The sequence below is a fragment of the Sebastes fasciatus genome, chromosome 14 (genome assembly GCF_043250625.1).
Source record: "Sebastes fasciatus isolate fSebFas1 chromosome 14, fSebFas1.pri, whole genome shotgun sequence".
Lineage (NCBI taxonomy): Eukaryota > Metazoa > Chordata > Actinopteri > Perciformes > Sebastidae > Sebastes > Sebastes fasciatus.
This window is the reverse complement of record NC_133808.1, coordinates 24,235,326-24,258,223: the sequence shown is the minus strand read 5'-3', so window position 1 is coordinate 24,258,223 and position 22,898 is coordinate 24,235,326. Positions and strand designations below refer to the sequence as shown.

Sequence of the window (22,898 nt, the reverse complement as noted above, 5' to 3'; positions counted from 1 at the left end):
GGTTAAATAACACCCCAAGCTTACGCTACATTTTGGTGAGGAAATTGCCATTTTCAAAGGGGTCCCTTGACCTCTGACCTCAAGATGTGTGAATGAAAACGGGTTCTATGGGTACCCAAGAGTCTCCCCTTTACAGACATGCCCACTTTATGATAATCACATGCAGTTCGGGGCAAATCATAGTCAAGTCAGCACACTGACACACTGTGAAAGTGTGAAACCTTATTGAATAGTGAATGTAATGTTTTGCATTTGCAGAAATAGTGGACAGTAACATTATAACAGAAAAACGAAATTATGTATTTCAGATTTTGATAAAGACACATTCATGTTGAAAAGTTCGCTGCAATTCAATCAGCGTGCTGCGGCCTGCTTACTCTCTGATGTGTGCCATCCTTGATCTGAGAAGCACCTTGATTCATGCTTGAAAGATGCAGCACAAACTCCCTTTTCACTGAAAATTATGTATTACATCAAATAAAGACATTCAGCTTTCAGTACTCGGCAAAAACAATCAGTGCGTCGGTGATTGCACTCCTCAGCCTCAAGGAGTTATTTTCTCAAGGCAGTTATGGGATTAAAACCTGAAAATGTCACACAGCCTCTGTAAAGTATTGTTCTGTGGAAATGAGATGTCCACTGTCCAGTATATCTCCCAACCCCCTCCACATGGGCGGAGGGAATTCTGATTGGCAGAGAGCAAAATCACCACATAGAGGACCCCATGGAAAAGCTATTTCAATCATCCCCAGGTTTCATCACAGCTGCTCCGGGCAACGCTTGAATCTGACTGTTGATTATCACAAATGGGTGGCTGTGATTTACTGTAAATCAACCTAGGGGGTATCCTACAGTCTCCTCTCACGGTCATATTAACCTCTTGACTCCGTGTACTCTGCTGTCTGTATCGGAGTTCTCATCAGCCACAAATCACTTTAATCGCTGCATTTTAGCGTTTAATGGAAGCTAGAGAGGGAAATATGCACATGGCTTTACTAAGTGGCGGTGGATACTTCACTGACCTCATATCACTTTACCACACCATTACATACGCTGTTCAGATTATATGTTCATGATATTATGCAAATTTCAAATGAGCCAATCCTTTTTGTTTTTTCCTTATGTATTGCTTTTAACATGTTAGTATAAATGTGTCTTCCCACCACAAACACAAGTCACTCACAATATAATTGTATCACTCTTAACACATTATTATTTTTAACGTTTAAACCCATTCAATGTGTTTCTCTTCTCCTACTTAGTTTGACTTTTTCACTGTGATTTATTAGAGCTGGATTTGGCTCTTAGGCAGTGGAGAACGCGATTAACTGGGATAACATTTTGCATTAAGTAAGTAAGTTTGGCTTTCCATGAGCCGTCTGCTCACAGACAGCTGTACTGTTGAGAAATGTATTTATGCCAGATTTCTTCATGAAGTAAAAATGGTGATTAGTTTTAGCATCTTGCCACCAAATTTGATTGGTTGTTGTTAACTATAGAAATTAAATTTAAAGGTGCAGTGTGTTGGATCTGGTGGCATCTAGCGTGGAGGTTGCAGATTGCAACCAACTGAAACTTCTCCCGTGTGCCAAGCGTGTGGAGAACCACGGTGGCCGACGTGAAAATGTGAATGGCCCTATCTAGAGCCAGTGTTTGGTTTGTCCGTTCTGGGCTAGTGTAGAAACATTGCCGTGAAGAGAGGACCCACTCTGTAGGTAGATATAAACGGCTCATTCTATGGTGATGAAAAGACAACGATCATTTTTTTCAGGTGATTATACCATGGATGTATAAAGAGAACTGGATACAGCATTGGAGGCGGGCTCTCTTTCTTTCCTATGAGAGTTGCTCAGTGGCGCATGAAGCCAAAATGGCTCAACTGCCGAGTGATAAAGTACCCGGATCATCCAACAATCTTCCTCATCCTTTGGGCCCATAAAGAAGGCACAGTAGCGTTTCCTTTAACCCCGCCTCCCAGCCCTCGCTCCAACCTTGGTCTGGGTCTCATTCACATGAACGGAGGAAGGAAAATAACTCTGGATTTGGCTATTAGTGCATTTTACAACTTTTAGGACCTAATGATTTAAATAAGGACTATTGGAGTGTTCGTACTGGGAAGTTGATTTACCTAAAAAAGAAAATTATCCGCTGAGTTAGAGACGTCTCTTTCCCAATATAAGTCTATGGGAAAAAATATTTTTGGGTCCAATGGCATCATGTGACGGACACGGAAGTTGTAGTACCACCGTTTGGCAACGACGGAAATTTGCTTCAGAGCCCGGCGCTCCTCCTGTGGGCTTGAATTATACACTAAATAAAACATACTTATTAATAATGTATTCCATTTCTGCAAATAGCTCCCCCTAAATGTTAGAGGAATGATCCCCAATTTCCAACTTTAAAGTGGAGATCATTTCTATTTGAGGCTTAAAGCCAAATCAGAGTCAAGTCAATTGGCAAACAAACTTTGGCGACTGCATCCAACACCCTAAGGTTTTACTGTCAGACATGTCTTATTTTAGAAAGAAAAGTAGTTGAATGTGTGGAACAGGAAATCAATGGTATGTTGACAGTAATGTTGATACAAGTACTTGCACTTAGGGCTGGGCAATGTGGCCAAAATCATCTATCTCAATATTGGTAATTCCATATTTTGATAACAGAATACATCACGATATGGCATGTTTTCTGGTAATGATTTTGAGTTAGTATGCGCTCGTTTAGACAACGCAATGGTGTATCATGATAACTCGATAAATTATTTCATCACGATATGATCCCATTGAAAGACGATACATTTTCATATTTAATTATCATCCAGCCCTACTTGCTCTGTAAAAACTTGTACGCACACACCTTTATACTATTTATACAATTTAAAAAAAAAGTCATATCCATTTTCAGCATTTACTGTTAGAAGCTTGTGATTCATTTTGTAGTTGGTTGGTTTCTATACTGTCTCCAGGGAAGATGGATGGGAGACATATTGGTGGATAGAGACACTGATAAAAGGGGCATGCAGGTTTCATCTCTATTGCTGATGTTTGGAGCGGAGAAGGGTTCCCCCAGGACACTTTGGCGCCTGTCTGTGAGGGTGTTGATGATCTGATGAAGATGTCTCATTTCGCCTGTCAGATTACCTGACACCTTTTGTCGGCACCCACAGTGTGAGACAACAGGGTGGGGGCCACTTGTTTGGTGAGCGGCTCCGTCTGACTGACAGTGGGGTCACGTGAGCATGACGGAGTAGGGAAGAGCGTCACTCTTCTGCTTTGTTAGGACTTCGACTTCACAGAGCGTTTGAGACTTCACTGGCCTCTAAACGCTCCGTATAGCTGAAAGCATTGGAACCTGTGGGAAAACCACCTGAATCAATATTGCTTGTACAGTAAATATCACATCACACACCCGGATACTGGAGAAGTTGGGCTTGTTTTGCTATGTTTCTCATCACTGTTGGTGTTTCCACCTGTAGGCATTTCAAATAATTAATTAAACTTAACATCACTGGATTGATAAGTGCTGCTTTTGAAAGTAAAAAAGCAGCACATTAGCACAGCAGCTCTAGCCCTCTGTCAGTGTCGACACGGGAGGCGTACAGGCAATGTTGAGTATAGGTAACCTGCGTTTTTGACAGCTCACAGAACACACAATCACTGTAGTTTCATGCATATAAAAGGAAGAAAATAGACCTGTGGTTAGGCACCTGTGTTGATTGAAATAGGAGCATATCTGTCAGACGTGGGTGAGACGGAGAACGCAGATATATTACTTCTCATTGTGCATATATTGTACATTTACAGTACTGTTTACATTCAGTTTATTAATTTCCAATACTGTCTACCACAAATTTATATTACTTTATTTTATATTTTATTCATGTTTTATATTGTATCCCTATATTTTAACTTGCATTATTATATGTCTTCGATTCTTATTTTGCTTTTACGCCTCTGCGTCGCGAAAGCCGTGGGCGGAGGGATTATGTGTTTGGGTCGTCCGTACCATAACTGTTCTCAAAGATGTGATATGGATGTAGAGAGCTATCCATCCCACTTTATTTGTGATTCACTGGATCACATGAGTGATTTATTTTCTCAATTATGTAAGAGATGAACTTTAGAGCTTTCATATGTATTAGATAGGCTTTTGAGTTAGTGTTGTTTGTTGTTGTGTGTCTTAGTGGTTGTGTTATGTATTGAGTCATATTGTGAGTATGAATGTTACGGATGTGTATTGATGTCTGTATTTTCTTATTGAAGTATTTTAAAAATATGAATGAATACCCCAGGAGGGAATTTCATTACATTTGTCACAAATGTCCCACTGGACGCCAGGATGAACTGATTCGATTTTGGTGGTCAAAGGTCACTGTTCTGCATATTAAGATGAACAATATTGCTCCTAAAATACATTATGGATGTGCTGTAAATACAGAATGAACAATTATTCTATAGACCTGCACATTAACATAACATTGGGGATAATACTGTGGGGAATTTCATAATTAATGTATACTCTGTTGTACACCAATGAAAGTGTCTCCTAATATTTTTTTCCCCTTCACAAGGAACTCAGGATCTCTTATTGTTTAATGTTCATTGAAAGTAAAAATGACATTTGTATCTACTTGTGCTTGCTCTCTCTCCTCTGCATCCTCAGGGCCTTAACAACATCATCCACATAGACTTTGACTACAAGAAGGAGTTTATCTATTGGGTGGACTCAACCAGGCCAAGCGGTCGAAAGATCAACAGAATGCGCCTCAATGGGAGCGACCTCAAGGTACCACAGGATTTAGTTGTTGTGACTGCCCGTATGGTGCCTTGTGCCGCTTTACCCAAGATTCATTGGCTTTACTTTGTTTGGTCCCTGTCCTACTTTTATTTATTCCTCTTTCCTTACTCTATCCAGTTTACTAATGTATTTAGATGCATTCTGTTGTGAAGATGCGTCGTCTGGCCGAGTTTAGAAAACTAAGTGTGTTGCTTAAGTGGCTCATTGTCAATGCTCAGCTGATGATAGGCGCCTTTTATCTAGTCAACATAATGGATTTGATCTGTCGCCAGCCAACGGCCTGTTAGCTTAACAACAATGAATGTGTGTTAGCGATAATAGGAATATCATCAATGGCTCTCAAATAAATGTAATAAGCCTAACGACACAATGGTAGTGTCTGGTGTAATCACCGTGGTTCTGTCACCGGGGTCATGGGATCTGAGCCCAGACACTGGGGACACTGGGACGTCAGCAGAACACCTGCTGGGCCCCCGTCCCACATCTCATTAGCATTGGTGTGTGGGGGTATTAGGCTCATTCAGCTCAATTACTCCCACAGTCACTGTTTGAGCCACTGCCACAGCTTAGCGAGAGGACAAACTGTCTGAGACACCGATCGGGGAGCTTCTCACAGCATTGGGTTAATGAAAAGAGCCACTGATATCCAGTGTCACTAGTATGGACTTAACATATGAGGAAGGAAAGGTCGGGGAGCAGACGACGATTTCTGAGCATTTTTTTTTTTTTTCTTTGCCAAGATAGTTTCATCCGGCCAAGGCAGAGATTAATTGAATTCTATGGTTTAATTAAAACAATGTTGTTTAATTATAGATTTTTATCATTTATATTGTTTATTTCAACATTTCTTCAGAGTAAACTTCTGTTGCACGGCCCTGTGTGGGTTGAAACTTTGAAGGGTTTTGCAGTAACTGATTCAGTGACGTCCCAGCAGGTATTCGATAGCTGAGAGAAAACAACCAGTGTGACATTAATGAATGGTTTCATCCCATTAAGTGAGATGCTGTCGTTGTTTAAGCAGTCAATATTACATGTTGCTATAGTGGTGAAATAAATTGCCTTTTATTTATGTGAAAACACTTAAACCTGCAAGGCAGAATGTTTTTTGGCATCATTGGGAAAAAAATTTCATAATAACCTTTCAGCATATTGTAATTTAAGTGTTCTGAAAGATAACTAGACTTCTGCTCCTCCTCATGACTCTGTTTTCAGGCTTTAGAAAATCTAGCCCGTGACGGGAGACTTTGGCACAGGCCATTTCAGAGAGAGAGCGTTGGCTGTTCATTCAACGGAGGCAGCTATCAATCACTCGCAAACTCCGATCAAACGGTCAAACTAGGCAGCGCTGATCAAATATGAATCAATATTCTGTTGCTGTAATGCCTATTTCTCACCTCAAATGTTTTCAGAAACATCTTGTAGTGTACTGTTTAGCTGTAAAATGAAAAAAAAGTTAGCTTCGGCTGGTGGGCGGTGCTTGGTATTTCCTCAACTGATCTCAACATGGCTGCAAACGGTCACAAACATTCTCATTTTACAGCTAAACAGTACACTACAAGATGTTTCTGAAAACATATGAGGCAAGAAATAGGCATTACAGTAACAGAATATTAATTCATATTTGATCAGCGCTGCCTAGTTTGAGCGTTTGGTCGGAGTTCGCAAGTGTTTGACAGCTGCTCAGAGACGGAAGGCTCCAGCTCGGCTCTGATTGGTTGTTTCCCTCGAGTCTGTGAAATCCTACAGATGCCATTATGGGCACCGGAGGACACAGAGGCACATGATTATTTTTTCAGATTACTTGTCTCATGTTATACTGTCAGGATATAGTGACGTTTTATAAAAATAACTTGTTTCAATCATATTTGCTCCAATTCTTACTGCAGCTTTAGATATCATTTATTATGTTTATTTCAACATTTCTTAGGAGTAAACATCTGTTGTGGGTTGAAACTTTGAAGGATTTTGCAGTTACGCAATCAGTGACGTCCCAGCAGGTATTTAGCGTTTGATAGCTGAAAGAAAACAACCAGTGTGACTTTAATGATTGCTGTCATTGTTGAATCAGTCAGTATTACATGTCGCTATAGTGACAAAAAAAAAAAATTGCCTTTTATTTATGTAAAAACACTTTAGATCAAATAATAAAAGACAAAATAAGTCATGAACATGTTTCTACTTTAAATAGCCGAAAGGACAAAAGGCTTACATAAACACACTCTGGATTCATCTTTTCATTGTGTTTTTATGAGCCGCATCCAAAACATTGACATTCCTCTCAAGTTAACCTTCAGTGCCACATGAAGCAATCTTTTTGATCAATGGTGAGATATTATGGATAAAGTCAACCAGGAGGACTTTATGTATCAGCTCCTATTTGCCCGAGGAAGCAGTTGTGATGGAAAATACTATAGAACAAGTGACACTTTAGTGACTGTTCTAAGCTCAGTTTTGTCCAAATTGCTGCTTAGGGGACAGCTATAGTCTTTTTGCCAAGACTATATATTTTCTTGCAAATGATGACAGAAGAGGCCTCAAAGCACATCGTGTTCCTTAATGACAGATTGCATGGGTGCTGGCATTTTTACTTTATTTTATTTTTTTGAGTAAAAGGGGGGTTTTAAAGGCATCGGCTTTATCTGCCAGCTGGCACAATGCTTGTTTATTCCGAACAACTGCTTTTTCAGACTCAAAGGCTAGACTGGCTTGGGGATATTGATAGAGTTCCTAGATAGTTCCCTAGATGTTGTTTACATACTTATACTTTGACCAAATCTCTCACTGAGATTAGCGCAGTGAGATGAATAAAATCATTAATGAGAGCGTCTGCCTGCTACCCTCCACCCTACCTGAATTAATTACAGTATTTACATCTCCACAGTTAACAAAAAGCACTTTTTTGCAAATGAACTACGGTTTTCTGATGGAGTAAACAGTACAAACTTCTGCAACACCTTTCGTTTGCACTTGCACCTGTTTGGTTATTGCAGTGAGGCGAGTGAAGTGGTGCAGCGCAGCATGTGTTTACACAGATGCAATTTTGGCATTCACGTTTGCATGAAATTGCATCTGCGTATTCACCTGCTCAAACCACCTCGTACTGCGCACAAGTGCAGAGAGCAAATTTCTTGGCTTTAGTGCACAGGCCTCAAAATCACTCAGAAAAAACGGTTATATGCACATTGACTTTAGGTATATTAGCAGCTAGTACAGCTATAATTGCACATCAAAATACAATTTGTATGTGATTAAGAGTCGCTACAAGTCTGCACTGAGTGAGATGAATTATATTCTTGCTAACATCAGCCTCTACTGTAGCTGTCAGACAGCAGCAGGAATGATTTGTGCCCTCCATCTGTAGTCTCTAATTTGAGAAATGTGGTCTGCATAATTATGCATGGGTCAAACCACATCAGCACCTTAATTAATTGGTTAAGTCTTTAGACACAGCTCCTCGATCTGACAAAAATACGTGCACAAACTACTTCTTTTCACACCAGACTAGTAAACTCTTTCACATCAAGTCCAAGTGAAATAATTTGGATTACGGCATGCATCAGCCTCTGACATCGACGTTTTTACAAATGGGACTTTTTAGCAAAACACGATGTGAGGAGCTCAAATAGACTATTGCTTTCTCCACAATGTTAGCAGGTGTGGCAATACTGTGCACACATGAACATACCTAAATAGAAGCCCAGACAGCCGACACATTCATAGTCATACTAGTTAATGAATATATCCTAATTTTACAAATTTGATAAAATGTATATTATACCAAATCATATACATGACACAGTGTTCTGTATGTGACACATTTACTTTAAAGAGGACATATTATGCTTACTTTCAGGTGCATACTTGTATTTTGGGATTCTACTAGAGCATGTTTGCATGCTTTGGTGTTAAAAGAAATGCTTTATTTTTGTCATACTGGCTGTTGTGATTGGTCAACCGAACCAAACTCTTCGAAATCCACTCTAGCTCCGCTCTAACTAGCTTTGTTTGAGGCCGTGCCAAACTAGCCGCTAGGCAAGTTTATATAAATACATATGTTTGCATAATACCTGGAGTCAGCTGTAGCTCAGTGGGCAGAGTGGTTGTCCTTTGACTGCAAGGTTGATGGTCCAATCCCCGGTTCCTACTGTCTGCATGTCAAAGCGTCATTGAGCGAGACACTGAACCCCAAGTTGCTCCCCGGGTGCTTAAATGCAGCCCACTGCTCCTAAAATGCTTAGGATGGGTTAAATTTCATGTATGTACCTGTCTGTATATGATGATTGTAATAAAGTTAGACGTTTTTGAGGTTTGAAGGTACTTGGTGACATCACCACGTTACGGAAGAAAAGGCAGGAAGAAAAGGCAGGACTTCAAGCGAGGTGTTTTAGGAGCAGCGTTTCAGTGGGGGAGAGTAACTCCCTTTGGTGTTGACTTTGGGATTTGTAACTTTGCAGACCTTTTAAATGCACAAAAACCTCCATACTGATACTCATCTTCCTCTCCCTGTGTTACCAGATAGTCCACAGAACAGCAGTGCCCAGCGCCTTAGCAGTGGATTGGATAGGAAAGAATCTGTACTGGTGTGATGCGGAAAGGAAAACTCTGGAAGTGTCCAAAGCCAACGGCCTCTACCCCACCGTCCTGATCAGCTCTAGCCTCAAGAACCCCACGGATCTAGCTCTGGACCCCCAGACAGGGTAAGCATATTATCATTACTGTAAAGCTCACTATAATGCTGTAGGATTGATTTCACAGCTTGACGGAGAACAGGCGTAGGGTTGCTCCTTTCAGATGGTTAACCTGGAAACTGTTAGATCCAGCTCTCATTTGAGGAGTTCCATTATGTGTCAGTACTAATCTTTTATTCCTCTCACGTTTGCCTGCTGTTATACATAGCTCTTTGAACTGTGCTTTACTTCTGATTAGGTACGTGTTCTGGGCAGACTGCTGTGAACCCCCTCACATCGGGCGCATTGGCATGGATGGCCGCGGGCAAACGGTTATCATTGACACAGAGATCTATAGCCCCACTGCTCTCACTATCGATTACACCAACAAGAGGCTCTACTGGGCAGACGACAACCACATCCTGCTTGCCAACATGGACGGCACCCAAAGGCGCAAAGGTGAGACCAAGGTGTTGTTCATGTTTAAGGAATAGTTGACATTTTGGGGAAGAACACTTTGATACCATCCGATATCTGTCTGTTAAATGTAGGGCTGTCAAAGTTAACGCGATAATAACATGGAAATGCAAATAACGCCATTCATTTCTGTAACGCATTAACGCAACATACAATTTTTTAGGTTGTAGAGGTGGCAAGTCATGACTTTTAAATTGTGTTGTAGATGTTAAACTTGTTCTACTAACTTTAAGTTGAATGTCTGTGTCAATATTACTATTGTTTATGACATTAAATGTTGGACAGTTAAAGATGGAGTGACCCTCCAAGTGGGGTCCGTGGCACTCTGTCAGGGAGTCCACAAAATTATTTTCTATAAATTATAAAACTGTGCTGTATCATTAAAAAATGCAGATCTACAGATGGGGACCATTTGCGCCAATAAAACAGGCATATTGTGTGTATTGTATTTTTAAGTTGAAGCACTTACTTCAGTCAGCTTTAGACAGTTTAAATCTCTGGATTTATTAGGACTATGCCGGTCTTGCTACTGTTCACTTTCTAAAGGCTTTTATGATCCACTCACTTGAAATGTACGCTTTATAAATGCTGAAGAGTTGATTCCAAATGCAATTTGAATGAAATCACCCTCTGTTTAAAAGGTATATACTGTAAGTGGTATAAACATTCAATAATATTGCAAATTTCCCCACCGTGGGACTAATAAAGGATTATCTCATCGTATCTTATCTTAACATGATTCAAATTGAAATGTGTTTTTGTTTATCACTATGAAACAGATCTGAAGTATTTAGGTTGAAGAGTTTTAGAACACTAATAGCTCAAATGGCATCGAAGAGTACAAATGGTAATAAGCATATACTTAAGAGATCCCTGACCTCAAAAAGTTTGAGAACCACTGGGGCTATTATAAATGCTATAAAAAATATATCAAATAATCAGTTAACCTGATAAATGGATCTGTCGTGGGTGTGACTGATTGAGCGGTTTATTGCTTTGTGCTGTAAGTGACACATAATTAGCAGCACCCTGGTTGTTAGATTGAATAAAAAATAATTTAATTGAAGCTTACCATGACCCATTTGTCCCTCTCCAGTGACCTATGATCACATCCAAGGGGTCATGGCTCTGACTTTGTTTGAGGACTTTGTCTATTGGACGGACGGGAAGTCCAAATCGCTACGACGTGCTCACAAGACGACCGGCGCTCAAGGGATGGAGCTGCTCAACTCCTGGCAAGCCATCAAATCCATCAAGGTCTACCACTCCCTGCGCCAGCCTGAAGGTACGAAGTCCATCTGGCGCTCGTGTTCATTCTACCCTCCCATGCCGAGCAGTTGTTGCCGGCCTCCTTTATAGTTTTAAGAAGGAAATGATTTGTGTCTGACTCACTTGTGTCCTTCTGTACAGTACCCAAGCACCAGTGTCAGATTGCAAACGGAGGATGCAGCCACCTGTGTCTTCTGTCCCCCGGCGGAGAACACAAATGTGCCTGTCCCACTAATTTTTACTTGGCTGCTGACAATAAGACCTGCCTCTCCAACTGCACCTCCAGTCAGGTCAGCCATCTCCTCTCCTCCCACTTCTAAGTTTAGTTTGATCATGTTGTTGAGCCGTACTCTTCCCCTCAGGGCAAATTGCTTTACTCTCATATGCTTCCCCCCTCTGACATGTACTGTAGGTCCTAGCAAATGGACGTGTATTGATTTTGACTTTGGCTTTGAAGAGTGTTGAACCTTAAAAGGAGAGTCAAATATTCATGTTGACTCCCAATTCTGTGTTTTTTTTAAAATATTTTCTGTAATAGTTTCGCTGCGGGACAGATGAGTGTATCCCTTTCTGGTGGAAGTGTGACACGGTGGACGACTGTGGGGACGGATCAGATGAACCTACTGACTGCCGTGAGTGCCATGTTATTCAAAGGTTGGCTTTAAAATACAGTGGAAACCACTTATAGTGATCACGGTTACAGCGCTGCTTATATGGATCAAAAAGCTTGGGACAGAATTAGGGATGTTAATAATTAACCGTTACCTGACATTAAGAATTTTAACCGATTAATAGCATTAATCAGTTAAAAGAAATATTAAAAATGTATTTAAATGCTGAGCAAAATTCAGAGGAGCGGCTTGTCAGTTTAAGGAGAAAAGCTGGTCTACCTTTGTATTCCTGTAATAAATATACAAATGTCAATTAGATGGTAATCTGCATGAGAAATTATGCACAACAACAACAATTTTGGTTACAATAATCATCCACTTATAGTGATCAATTTGACCTGCACAGACGTGATCACCATAAGCGGTTTCCACTGTAGTACGACTGTATATCAGAACAAGTCAACTCCTACTCTGGTGAGCTTTGAGGGATATTAAATTTGAATTTGCTGCTTATTTACTTTCAATGTCTATTTGTTGTTATTAATGTGTATATGTTTAGTTTTCAATGGCATTTACACAATGCTCTGTGTTGATTTATATGTTCCCTGATTGAACTCTTAGAGTTTGTACCCTGACATATAGTTATGATTTCCTCTCCAAACAGCTGAATTCAAATGTCAGCCTGGGCGGTTTCAGTGTGGTACTGGCCTTTGTGCTCTTCCTCCATTCATCTGTGACGGGGAGAACGACTGTGGTGACAACTCAGATGAAGCTAACTGTGGTAAGGAGGATGGAACAACGATTACCTGTTTAAGTGGAAAATCTAAAAGGTTCCTTTTTTAACTTTTTGTCATCCGTTGCTTCTCGCTGATTGCTGCGCATTTTCTCACTTACAGAATCAATTAGATCGTGTGTCCAGTGCTGTCAGGGTCTTTTTTCATTGTCTGTCGACGGTACGATTTAGTGCTAAAACAATTAAGCCATTTGTGCCCGCAACTGACATTTTTAATATCCTTTGGTGGAGGTGTTCTCGGGGCTTGCCTAAGCACAAATGTGAAGACATTTTCAAAATAGGTTAAACCGTTTGGATGAAAAGTAAGTTTTTCTTACTATATCATACTATATCTAGGATTTGGGCACATGAGACCATTGTTTTTACAATAGACTCCTTTATATTTTAGAAAAAAACAGCAATGTGCCCAAATACTAAATATAGTATGAGAATATAAAAGAAGAAGATAAAGAAAGTGGCTGTATCTGCATATATATGCAGTGTAAACATTTGTATTTAATTTTTTTAAATCATAATGAAAACATTTAATAAACAAAATGTGAGCGTTTTTCCTCACATTTCAGAAATCCTGAATTTGACTATTAAAGGTCCAGTGTGTAGTATCTGTTAGCATCTAGCGGTGAGGATGCAGATTGCAATCAACTGAAACTTCTCCCATGTGCCAAGCGTGTTGGAGAACTACGGCGGCCGATGCGACAACGCGGATGGCTCTATTTAGAGCCAGTGTTTGGTTTGTCCGTTCTGGGCTACTGTAGAAACATGTCGGCCGGCTCTGTGAAGAGGTTGTGTCTAAAGAGTACCCCAAAAATTGCTAAATCTGATCTGAGATCTGCAAAAACTTGCAAAAACTCTTGCGAGACTAACCTAACTAACGATCCTAAACTTAACTATTCAACCTTTTGACACGACCTCGTGAAGAGGACCCGTTATTTAGATATAAACGGCTCATTCTCAGGTAACGAAAACACAATTCTTATTTTCAGATGATACACTAAAGAAAACATACTTATTAATATTGTATTCCATTTCTGCCAATAGATCCCCCTAAGTGCTACACACTGCTCCTTTAATCAAAGTGTGTTTTTTCATGTGATCTAAAAATGTTAATGTTGTACTGTTAGACACTTTTCAAGACTTTTGATCAGAGCAAATGTTGTGCCATTTTTCCTTATCATACTAAATATAGTGTTTGGACACAAATGGGTTAATTAGTTCATCGGCAGAAAAATTAATCAAGACCAGTTGTTTGAATAATTTAATGTGCAAAATCATGTAAATTGAAAATCGCTGGGCTTTGGGTTGTTTTTCAGACAAAACAAGCAATTTGTAAATGTCACCTTGGGGGTTTTAGAACATTTTGGTCATCACATTTTCACTGTTTAACATTTCATAGTCTAGTTAATTGGAAAAAATTGATAAAGTAAATTCAGTAATGATTAGCTGCAGCTCTGATCCACTTCTATTCATTCAATGAAAACTAAAATGCTTCATTAGCAGACACTGTGTGTTTAAAAAAAACCTTTAACAGTAACTTTAGAGTTTGGTTGAATCACTACCAGTCAGCAGCAGTAGTTGAGATGCTTCGCTGTGTTTGGACTCGTAGCATTTCTTATTGATGCAACCTCCCACTGCTCCTTCCCGTTTTCTCTTTCAGAGACGTACATCTGTCTGTCAGGCCAGTTCAAGTGCACCAGGAAACAGAAATGCATCCCTCTTAACCTGCGCTGTAACGGTCAGGACGACTGTGGAGATGGAGAGGATGAGACAGACTGCCGTGAGGAACTGCATTATTACTTTCAGACTCATTAGAAATGGCTTTACTGAGCTTTCAGACTGGGTAGTTTATGAATATATCCCCTGTTTGATCTGCCCGCTCCAACATTGCAGCCCAGATAAAAGTCGGTATTTTTAAGGTTTTGGATGTTTTTGTTTAAAATATATAATCTAGCAGACTAAGATAAATCACTTTAATTGGTTTGATTTATTTCTGTGCTTGGACAGACTATGTGACATCAAGCATCAACATTGCATAGTAATGTAGTCATCGGGTATTCCGAAGGCAGCCCTTGTTCCTGTGAAAAGGGATTAGATATTGAATCACACAGAGGATAAGAACAGATTCTCTCTGCCGTGATGTAACTCATCAGAATATCACACCCCGTTCAAGTCTTTCAGACTGCTGCATTTGTCTTGCATGTGATTGCGAGAGGGGTCAGAATGGGGGGAGAAGATGCAGGAAAAGTAAGGATGAGAAAGGGAGACTTAAAAAAAAAAAGGCTTTAATTAAAGTGAAGCTAATTACTTCACCCCTTCTTAGACTTCCACAATGATTGGATGTGGTTGTGAATGCACTTTTGTAATGAGCTCTGCACCACTGAAATTAAAATGCTATCTGAAACAATGTGAGGTTTCATAACAAGCAGCTACTCGCTGTGATAAAACACTGGAAAGGTATGCGAGTGTTTTGGAGAAATGAATGACTCCTTCACTGGTTCTTATATCACTGTAGATATTATGAACACTCAGGTTATTTCTACTAATCCAAACACTGTCTGTCTGCCTGCAGCTGAGAGCACCTGCTCACCAGACCAGTTCCAGTGCAAGGCCTCCATGCACTGCATCTCCAAACTCTGGGTGTGTGATGAGGACCCTGACTGCGCCGACGGGTCAGACGAGGCTAATTGCGGTGAGTTGTGGAAGCCCACTTAACCATAAATCACACCACTTCACTTATTTTTCAGTTAAAGGGGGGGAAGAATCTGATTTAATCTGAATTAATTTTACACTCGGCTTCACGCTGGTCTGGCTCAGTCCTTCTACGTGTTCTCGCCGCCTATCTGATGATGTGCTGAAGGAGAACGCCATGAAGGACAGCGGTCCCTTTTGTCAATAAGAGCTCAGTTTGCCTGGCATTTTTAGCAGCTGTCTGTGTTTAAATGCTGACCTCACACAGACAAAAGACATTCATACTAGGGCAGGGTACCTTGGGAACTTTTACAGCACTATGCCAGGATTATATCTGCTTGACATGCCTCTGCAAAGAGCCAGAATTCAACTCCGTAGTTATGCAAAGCTCTAAAGTTTTACCACATAGAAAGAAGCAGTTACCCGTCAAAGAGATCAAATATATCTGAGGTCATGAAGTCAGTCATAATGTACAGTATCTTATTTTCTTTACATACTTTATCTTAAAGGGTAACTTCTGTATTTTTCAACCTGGAGCTTATTTCCCCATGTTTTAGTGTCTAACCGACTAATAGGGACAATAATTTCTGAAATTGGTCCAGTATTGAGGTAGAGCGCTGTAGACTGCAGTGTATTGGGGCAAGCTGGCACCGTCAATTACGTCCACTAAAAGTGCTTGTTTTGGCCATGACAGGCTCTGATTGTTGGTCATGTCTATCAGGTAACCTACAAATTGCAATACATTGGCATTGACCGTGAATGGCTGAGGTAAAGAAAGCAAGTCTCGCAAAAGTTTTTGCATATTTTCGTGCTTGTGGGTTACGTTCAAGACACAACCCTGATTGTTATTCTAAGTGTCTGACAACATTATGGAAAGAGTCTCGCTCAAGGAGAAGTCTCGTTCTGAAATCTGGCAAGGTTACAAGGTTGCCGCAAGACAACGGTGGAATAGTGGAATACATCCATTGTGGAAACGCGAGTGCCGGCCAGGCAGAGTTTGTTGTGTTGGAGAACAGAAAGCCTAGCTTAGTATTATCTAAAAGATTTTCAATGTCATGGCTGAGTATTTAAATGATTTCGACAATGTGGATGAGGTCTTTGAATTTGATGGTTGCCCGTATTTATTTGAGCCAGAGTATACGGATATTCAGATTTCACAACGAGACTTCTCCTTGAGCGGGACTTGGACACAATAACAAACAGACCGGATCAAGTGAAAGGTAAGAAAAGGTTTTATTTCTCTCCTTTCCATAATGTTGACACACACAATCTGAGTCTCTCAGTGGCAAAAACAAGTAGTTTTAGTGAACGTAACGTTACATTGACGCTCCTCACTTGCCCTTGCAACTCATTTTGCGACTGCCTGTTACAGCGTTCTCTCTCAATACTGGACCAAATTCAAAGATTGTTGTCTCCATTAGTCACTTATAGACAAAAACATGGGGAAATAGAAGTTGAAAAAGTTACCCTTTAATGTGAAAGTAGTTGCACAATGGGACTTTTGCACAATGTATGCCTGCACAGGCATGGGAGTGTGTGGGCCAGGTGTTGTTGCTTCATAGGTGTGACATTGGAAGAATAAGAACTATTATTAATAGTGTTGTCAGTATATGTGGCTTGGCACAAAATTGCAATTTGAGTATTATTAAAAGAATATTCATGCTTTATTGTTTGATGCCTCACACCTCCTCTCAATAGATCTCTTTGTAATTTGAGGTTGGTTTCATGTGGAGGTTTTGCTGCTTCTTTTATGTCAATTAATTTAAGACCCTGATGTACCATTAAGTCACTGTTTATTTGTGTAGTTTACTGATGTTTGACTTTAGCCCCTTAAACTGTACTTCCTGCAGTGTTTGTCAGTGTCATCCGATAATTAATCCCCTAAAAAGTTCTCACCACTTCACAGCACTCCAAAGAGATAATGCTGCTTTATAGCTATTTTATTTTCACTTTGAATTACTTCAGACTGTTTAAGGAAGTTTTGCTCGTTAGCACCGTAATGAGCTCTGACTTAGCAGGGAAATATTGCTTCTTTTTTTGTTCTGCATCACATCTTTTATATGCTGTTAGTGACTGACTGAGCTGCCTCCTAATGAATTGCTGCCTTATGTCCTCCGCTGCTGCTCTCAGCTTTCCCTCCTGGTTCTCTCCTCCTGCTGTCATGTTGGAAAGGGATCCAGGCAGAATCTGCCACCCTCCTCTTTTGACGCATCTCTTCCCTAACTGATAACAGCGTTACCTTGGCCATTATCCCTGATGATGTCTGCACTGAAATGACTTTTTAAAAGGAAGCTCTCAGTTTGACTTTGAAATCCCATTCAGAGCAAATATCAAAGTATCTGTTCTTTTTGAATGCAGATATTTTGGATAATTAGTGTTTAACACCGGAGTGCCCAATTTAAGACTTAAATACTTCAGGCCCCCCATCACTTTTCACACAACAACTGCAAGCCACTGTTGACACACAACACGCCCCATAAACTCCAGACTGAGTCACTTCAAACAGCATATACAGCAAATAAATAGAGTTGAAACACAGTTAGACTCCGAAATGCCAGTGAACCGTGTGATTGACATTTTGTAGCCTGGACCCAGACCTCTGAATCGCTGCCCACATCTCTCTCTCTCTCTGAAGACTGATTATCAGGCTTGCTATTTTGAGTAGGAAGCATCACCTTAGCCTTAACACAAGTCTTGTTAACAATTAACTTTTAGCCTTATATGTTAAAGGTGTTCACTATTTTCACACCTTGTGTACAAGAGGATTAGGGCTCATTATTCTTTAAGTTTTCTGAGCTGTTCTTATTACCAGAGGAAATCTTTCACTGTAGACTGTGGACATCAATAGCCGTGTTTCCATTCACATTCTCACTCCCAACTCGTCAAATACCGTCGCTTGGTCAGTGCCGCTTGGCATCGGAGACTGACAGACGGGGTACCCCTCTCGCGTTACTTTTGGACGGACCAGATATTACATGCAAATTTTCCTTTCAAAATAAACTTCTGTTTTCACATGAAGTTAGATTTTGTTGTTTGTTTGACCCAACCCATCTCACACTATTAATACTACGACCATCGAATTACGCCGGTTCGTCACGTACTGTTGCTAAAGGGTGTCTCCATGCGTCGGTCTCCGATGCCGAGGGGCACTTACCAAACGACGGTATTTGACGAGTTGGGAGTGAGAACGGGTTGATTTGTATGCACATTTTGAAGCATCACATTAGAAAAGCTGTATGGAAATGGAAAAATTTTGATAAAAAAGTAGGGAAAAAGGTATTTTTTGCCTTTGTCGAAAAAGAGTTGTTGTGATAAATGGATTATGGAAACACCTTTGCTGAATAAATTCTGATGTAGTGAACATTTAACTCACATGACTTTTCACTGTCAGCATCTTCTCAGATATTCCCATAATCTGCAGATGCTTGTCTTTGTCTCTGAACAGCATGAAACATGGCCAATACCAGCTGACATGAAAGAACAATTAAAACTTACCCAATTAAAACTAATTCCTGAAGACCTCTCACCATTTTTCTATCGTAGATGGTAAGATGGCCAAGCCATCTTGTTTTGTTTCTGGTTCTCAACCTCTGTTTCTACTACTACTCTATTTACTGGCGGATTACAGCCATGCGTATCCTATAGCGCCAACTTCTGACCAATCTATGCTGTAGCTGACTTTATTCACTCCAAATCAGTTGATTGAAATGTGCCTTATTCACATTTATTTTTTTGCAGCATTCCGAAAGTTCTCTTAAAATTCACTTGACAATTAAATGGAAACACGGCTACTGTCCTCTTACAGCAGGGAAAATGTAAAAAAGACAAAAGAATAGGGGCACATGGGCATAAGAAAAAAAATCAAGTATCTGGTCTCTTTGAGGAAATGTTGCACTCACATGTACAGTATGTTACTGAATATCAATTTTGGCATTTTAAATGCTACTTACTGAAATCAAATGAATAACATTAAAGGCAAAGAAGTGATAAGCTGATATCCAGACCAGTGAGTAAGCTGCTGTGACTGTCTGAACGAGGTGGCATTTAGAATATCACTTCATCACTGTCGTATGAGCTGGTACTCGTTGGCACTGACAGGACACTGAAACAGAAACCCAGTTTGGGTGAGCCATATATCAAAGCCAAAATCAAATGCCTCAGCATGTGTTGTGTTCTGAAATTCTCTTGGATGTTTTCTTGAGGAAAGTTCAATTTTGCCAACTTCCTGTCACAAATTCAGTTGAGGATGATTGGTAGCACAGTCAGGTATTTCATCTTACGGTGTGTTAGCACCGGAGTGCATACTGTGTTTTGAACTCAGTGTCAGACTTGCTTAGGGAAACCCTGAGGAAATGATGATTACACCTAGAAAATATGATAGCTAGCACACTATTAATATTCATGCTCTTTGAAGCCATTTTCATCTTCATGTTTGTTTGCTCCTGATGAAAAAGATGAAAAGACCTGTGGACCTCATGAATTCCGTTGCGAGAATAACAACTGCATCCCAGACCACTGGAGGTGTGACAGCCAGAATGACTGCGGAGACAACTCAGACGAGGAGAACTGCAGTGAGTATCTGACTCCTTCGCTTTCTGGCAGCTCAGTTTGTTCGTTTATATACACTGTTGACGTTCTGCACGTACTTAGGCGGTGAAGAATTGGACTCCTCTGAAGACCCACCACCTCTCACACACACTCACCTTGGTATCTGTGCACCCTGGGTGATGTTTCCCACCATCGCCTCAGCCAGGCTCAACTCTGTCTTTAGAGCAGGCTCTTATTATCCGTGCTGTTTCTCTGAGAATATTGTGAGGCTCAGACTCCTGAGCTCTCTTCTCTGTAATTTAACAAGCTCATATTTCCTTTTGTTTAGATACTCATCATCACTTTTAGGAGAAAACTTTTATTAACTCATGGAATTATGCTGATAACTCACCTCGTTAAATCCACATCTTTTGTTCATTCAAGTCCTTGCATGTGTGTGTATGTGTGTGTGCAGCCTTGTCTCCTGAAAATTACGTTCCCATACAACTAAATTGCATTCTCAATTGCATTTGGAAGGAAACGTATTTTGTTGTGGACTAAGTTTGTAAGTCTGCGGACAGACTTAGCGAGTGACGTATTACAACGAGCGACGCGCAGAGAAAGTAACGTAGTATATCGAGCGACTGAATGAAAGTTACATTGAATAATAATAAGGCTGTCAATCGATTAAAATAGTTAATCGTGATTAATAGCAAATTAATAACACATATTCATCTGTTCAAAATGGTCCTTTAAGGGAGGTTTGTCAAGTATTTAATACTCTTATCAACATAGGAGTGGGCAAATATGCTTGCTTTATGCAAAGCTTTAGAGCCCGCTACAACCTAAAAATTGCAAGTTGCGTTTATGTATTAAAGAAATTAGTGGCGTTAAAACAAATTTGCGTTAACGCATTATTATCGCATAACTTTGACACCCCTAAAAATAACGTGATTGAATAATAACGGGTATAACAAACGAGAAAGTCCACAGCTGGTGGGTGGGAGGGGAGACGGATGGGTCCAACAAACACTAGACTTTCCCCAAGGAGAGGTTTCAATGTCTTGCCATGATGTTTTTTTACTAAACCTAACTAAGTAGTTTTGTTGCCTAAACCTAACTCAGTAGTTTTGTTGTGTATTAGTTTTGTTTCATTTACAAAGTTCATCACGTGTTTAAAACTGTTTAAAACTGTGACCATAATCCGGGAAAAAAAACATTTCCCTCAAAACGTATTTTGGTTGTGCAGTTAAGTTATATGAGAATTTTGTGGGAGACAGGGCTGGTGTGTGAGAGGTGAATTGTTTGCCGGTACGTCATACAAGTATGTGCATGCATTCTGTGTGTTTTTGCTGAGTATGCATCATTTAAGTGATTTATACAAGATGCTTATTCCCCATACCTATTAATGTCACTTAAAATGCAAATAAAAGCCAGTCAAGTGTTGGATGGCAAAGAATTAAGCAGGTGGACCAGCAGACAGTGGAGAGGCTGCAAATCAGATTTTGCTGCAATGCCTGCTGGGAGTCTCTGTTGCAGCACAACTCATAACACACACCGTGCGTTAGCTAACAGTCCATGATAACAAGGGGAGGGCCCAGACATTGGATCTGATGCAGCTGTTTAGCGGCGCCCTAATATCGTCCTCGGGGACACACTTGCACTAAATGGCAGATACGAGCTTTTTGGCTTCAGAAAGGATGTTGCCCCTCTATTGTGAGAGCAGTAATGAATGTATTTACATCTTGATCAGCCAGTTTCTCCACTTCTGATACAAAATGACTCTAATTAGCTAAAACGATGGTTTTGCCAGCGCGGAACATTTGGCCGATTGCTGCACCGGGGGATGTATGTTTGTTTTGTAGAACGCCGGCATGATTTTGTGTCTGTTTTTCTCATCGTAGAGCCAGTCACCTGCAACCACAAGGACTTCGCCTGCGCTAACGGAGACTGCATCTCCTCCCGATTCCGCTGCGATGGAGACTACGACTGCCTGGATAATTCAGATGAGGCCAGTGTTTGAGATATTATGTGTACCACTTAGTTATAAATCAAAGAGGAAGGTAAACCCACACGAGTGCTGCTAATGAGGCTCGGGTATTAGGAAGACACTATATTAAGAATAAAATACTGCACACTTCAGAACAGCTGCAAAAGAAGAACTCTTCTAAATCCGGCAAATGAACACTTCGTAGATGTGAATAGGAATCATTCCAAGCAACTGAGGACCAATCTTTTATATTATGAGGGTGGCAATACAGGTTAATATGAAAATTACAGGTCAGTTTACACAAAAGGTAATATTATAAAGACACAAATTACAGTGTACACAGACTAAATGACAGTGTTTACTTATGGATACTGTCATTTAGTCTGTAAATGCAGTAGGCTTGTGCCATTTGGTGATTGGGTTGTATAGGCAAGTATTTTATTTGTTTGCCGCTTTTGAATTCCATGCGCTAAAATGAAGGAATAACATTTTAGATCTGATGTCATTTAATGTTTGATATATTTGACATAAAAAGCATTATATGCATGATAAATTACAGTGTTTGAATTACACCATAGCTTCCGGGAAGCCCCATTTCTCAGTGGTGAGGGATACTGTACAGAGTACTGTACTGTACTTTGCTATAATCATCTATAGTGGTTATTTGCATAAAAACACAATTCAAATGATAAGGAAATAAATTATTCTATTTTTATTTAAATATTTGCTTTGATTAAAATTAATAGTACTGTAGTAGTTTTAATTATGTATTATACACTCAGAGCTAGTGTAGCACCATGCTTTTGAGCGCTTTCTTTTTCTCTCCGCCAAACTGAAACATGATACAGCATGCGTATGCCGTCGCGTCATTGTACATGCTTAACTGTTGGAAAGCATCAATACAGAGGAATCGATAGTCACAGAGACATGAGATGCCAAAAAAGCAAAAACACTAGGAACCGGTTCTCTATTGCCATCACTAGCGTTTTCCCTGCCTACCAAAGTGGCGGATGGCTTGATGATTTCACCTGCTAATTTCAGACCCTATATCTAGGATTTAAGGAATGATCGCCGATTGTTTT

At 40.2% G+C, this 22,898-nt stretch overlaps 1 protein-coding gene across 6 annotated transcripts in view; it reads left to right on the top strand.

The window, feature by feature from the left end:
• The window catches only part of lrp1bb (low density lipoprotein receptor-related protein 1Bb), a 318,056-nt gene that overhangs the window by 255,188 nt on the left and 39,970 nt on the right, over positions 1 to 22,898 (top strand). For all 6 annotated transcript variants that reach the window (XR_012597184.1, XM_074659766.1, XM_074659767.1 and 3 more), the window contains 11 exons: positions 4,663 to 4,785; positions 9,313 to 9,494; positions 9,724 to 9,923; positions 11,038 to 11,226; positions 11,352 to 11,500; positions 11,749 to 11,842; positions 12,486 to 12,602; positions 14,269 to 14,388; positions 15,181 to 15,300; positions 19,754 to 19,870; positions 21,731 to 21,837. Coding sequence is in view for 5 of the 6 variants with exons in the window: in XM_074659766.1 (XP_074515867.1) it covers positions 4,663 to 4,785; positions 9,313 to 9,494; positions 9,724 to 9,923; positions 11,038 to 11,226; positions 11,352 to 11,500; positions 11,749 to 11,842; positions 12,486 to 12,602; positions 14,269 to 14,388; positions 15,181 to 15,300; positions 19,754 to 19,870; positions 21,731 to 21,837 (1,518 nt within the window). In the remaining variant the exon portion in view is untranslated. The remainder of the gene's footprint in view (positions 1 to 4,662; positions 4,786 to 9,312; positions 9,495 to 9,723; positions 9,924 to 11,037; positions 11,227 to 11,351; positions 11,501 to 11,748; positions 11,843 to 12,485; positions 12,603 to 14,268; positions 14,389 to 15,180; positions 15,301 to 19,753; positions 19,871 to 21,730; positions 21,838 to 22,898) is intronic.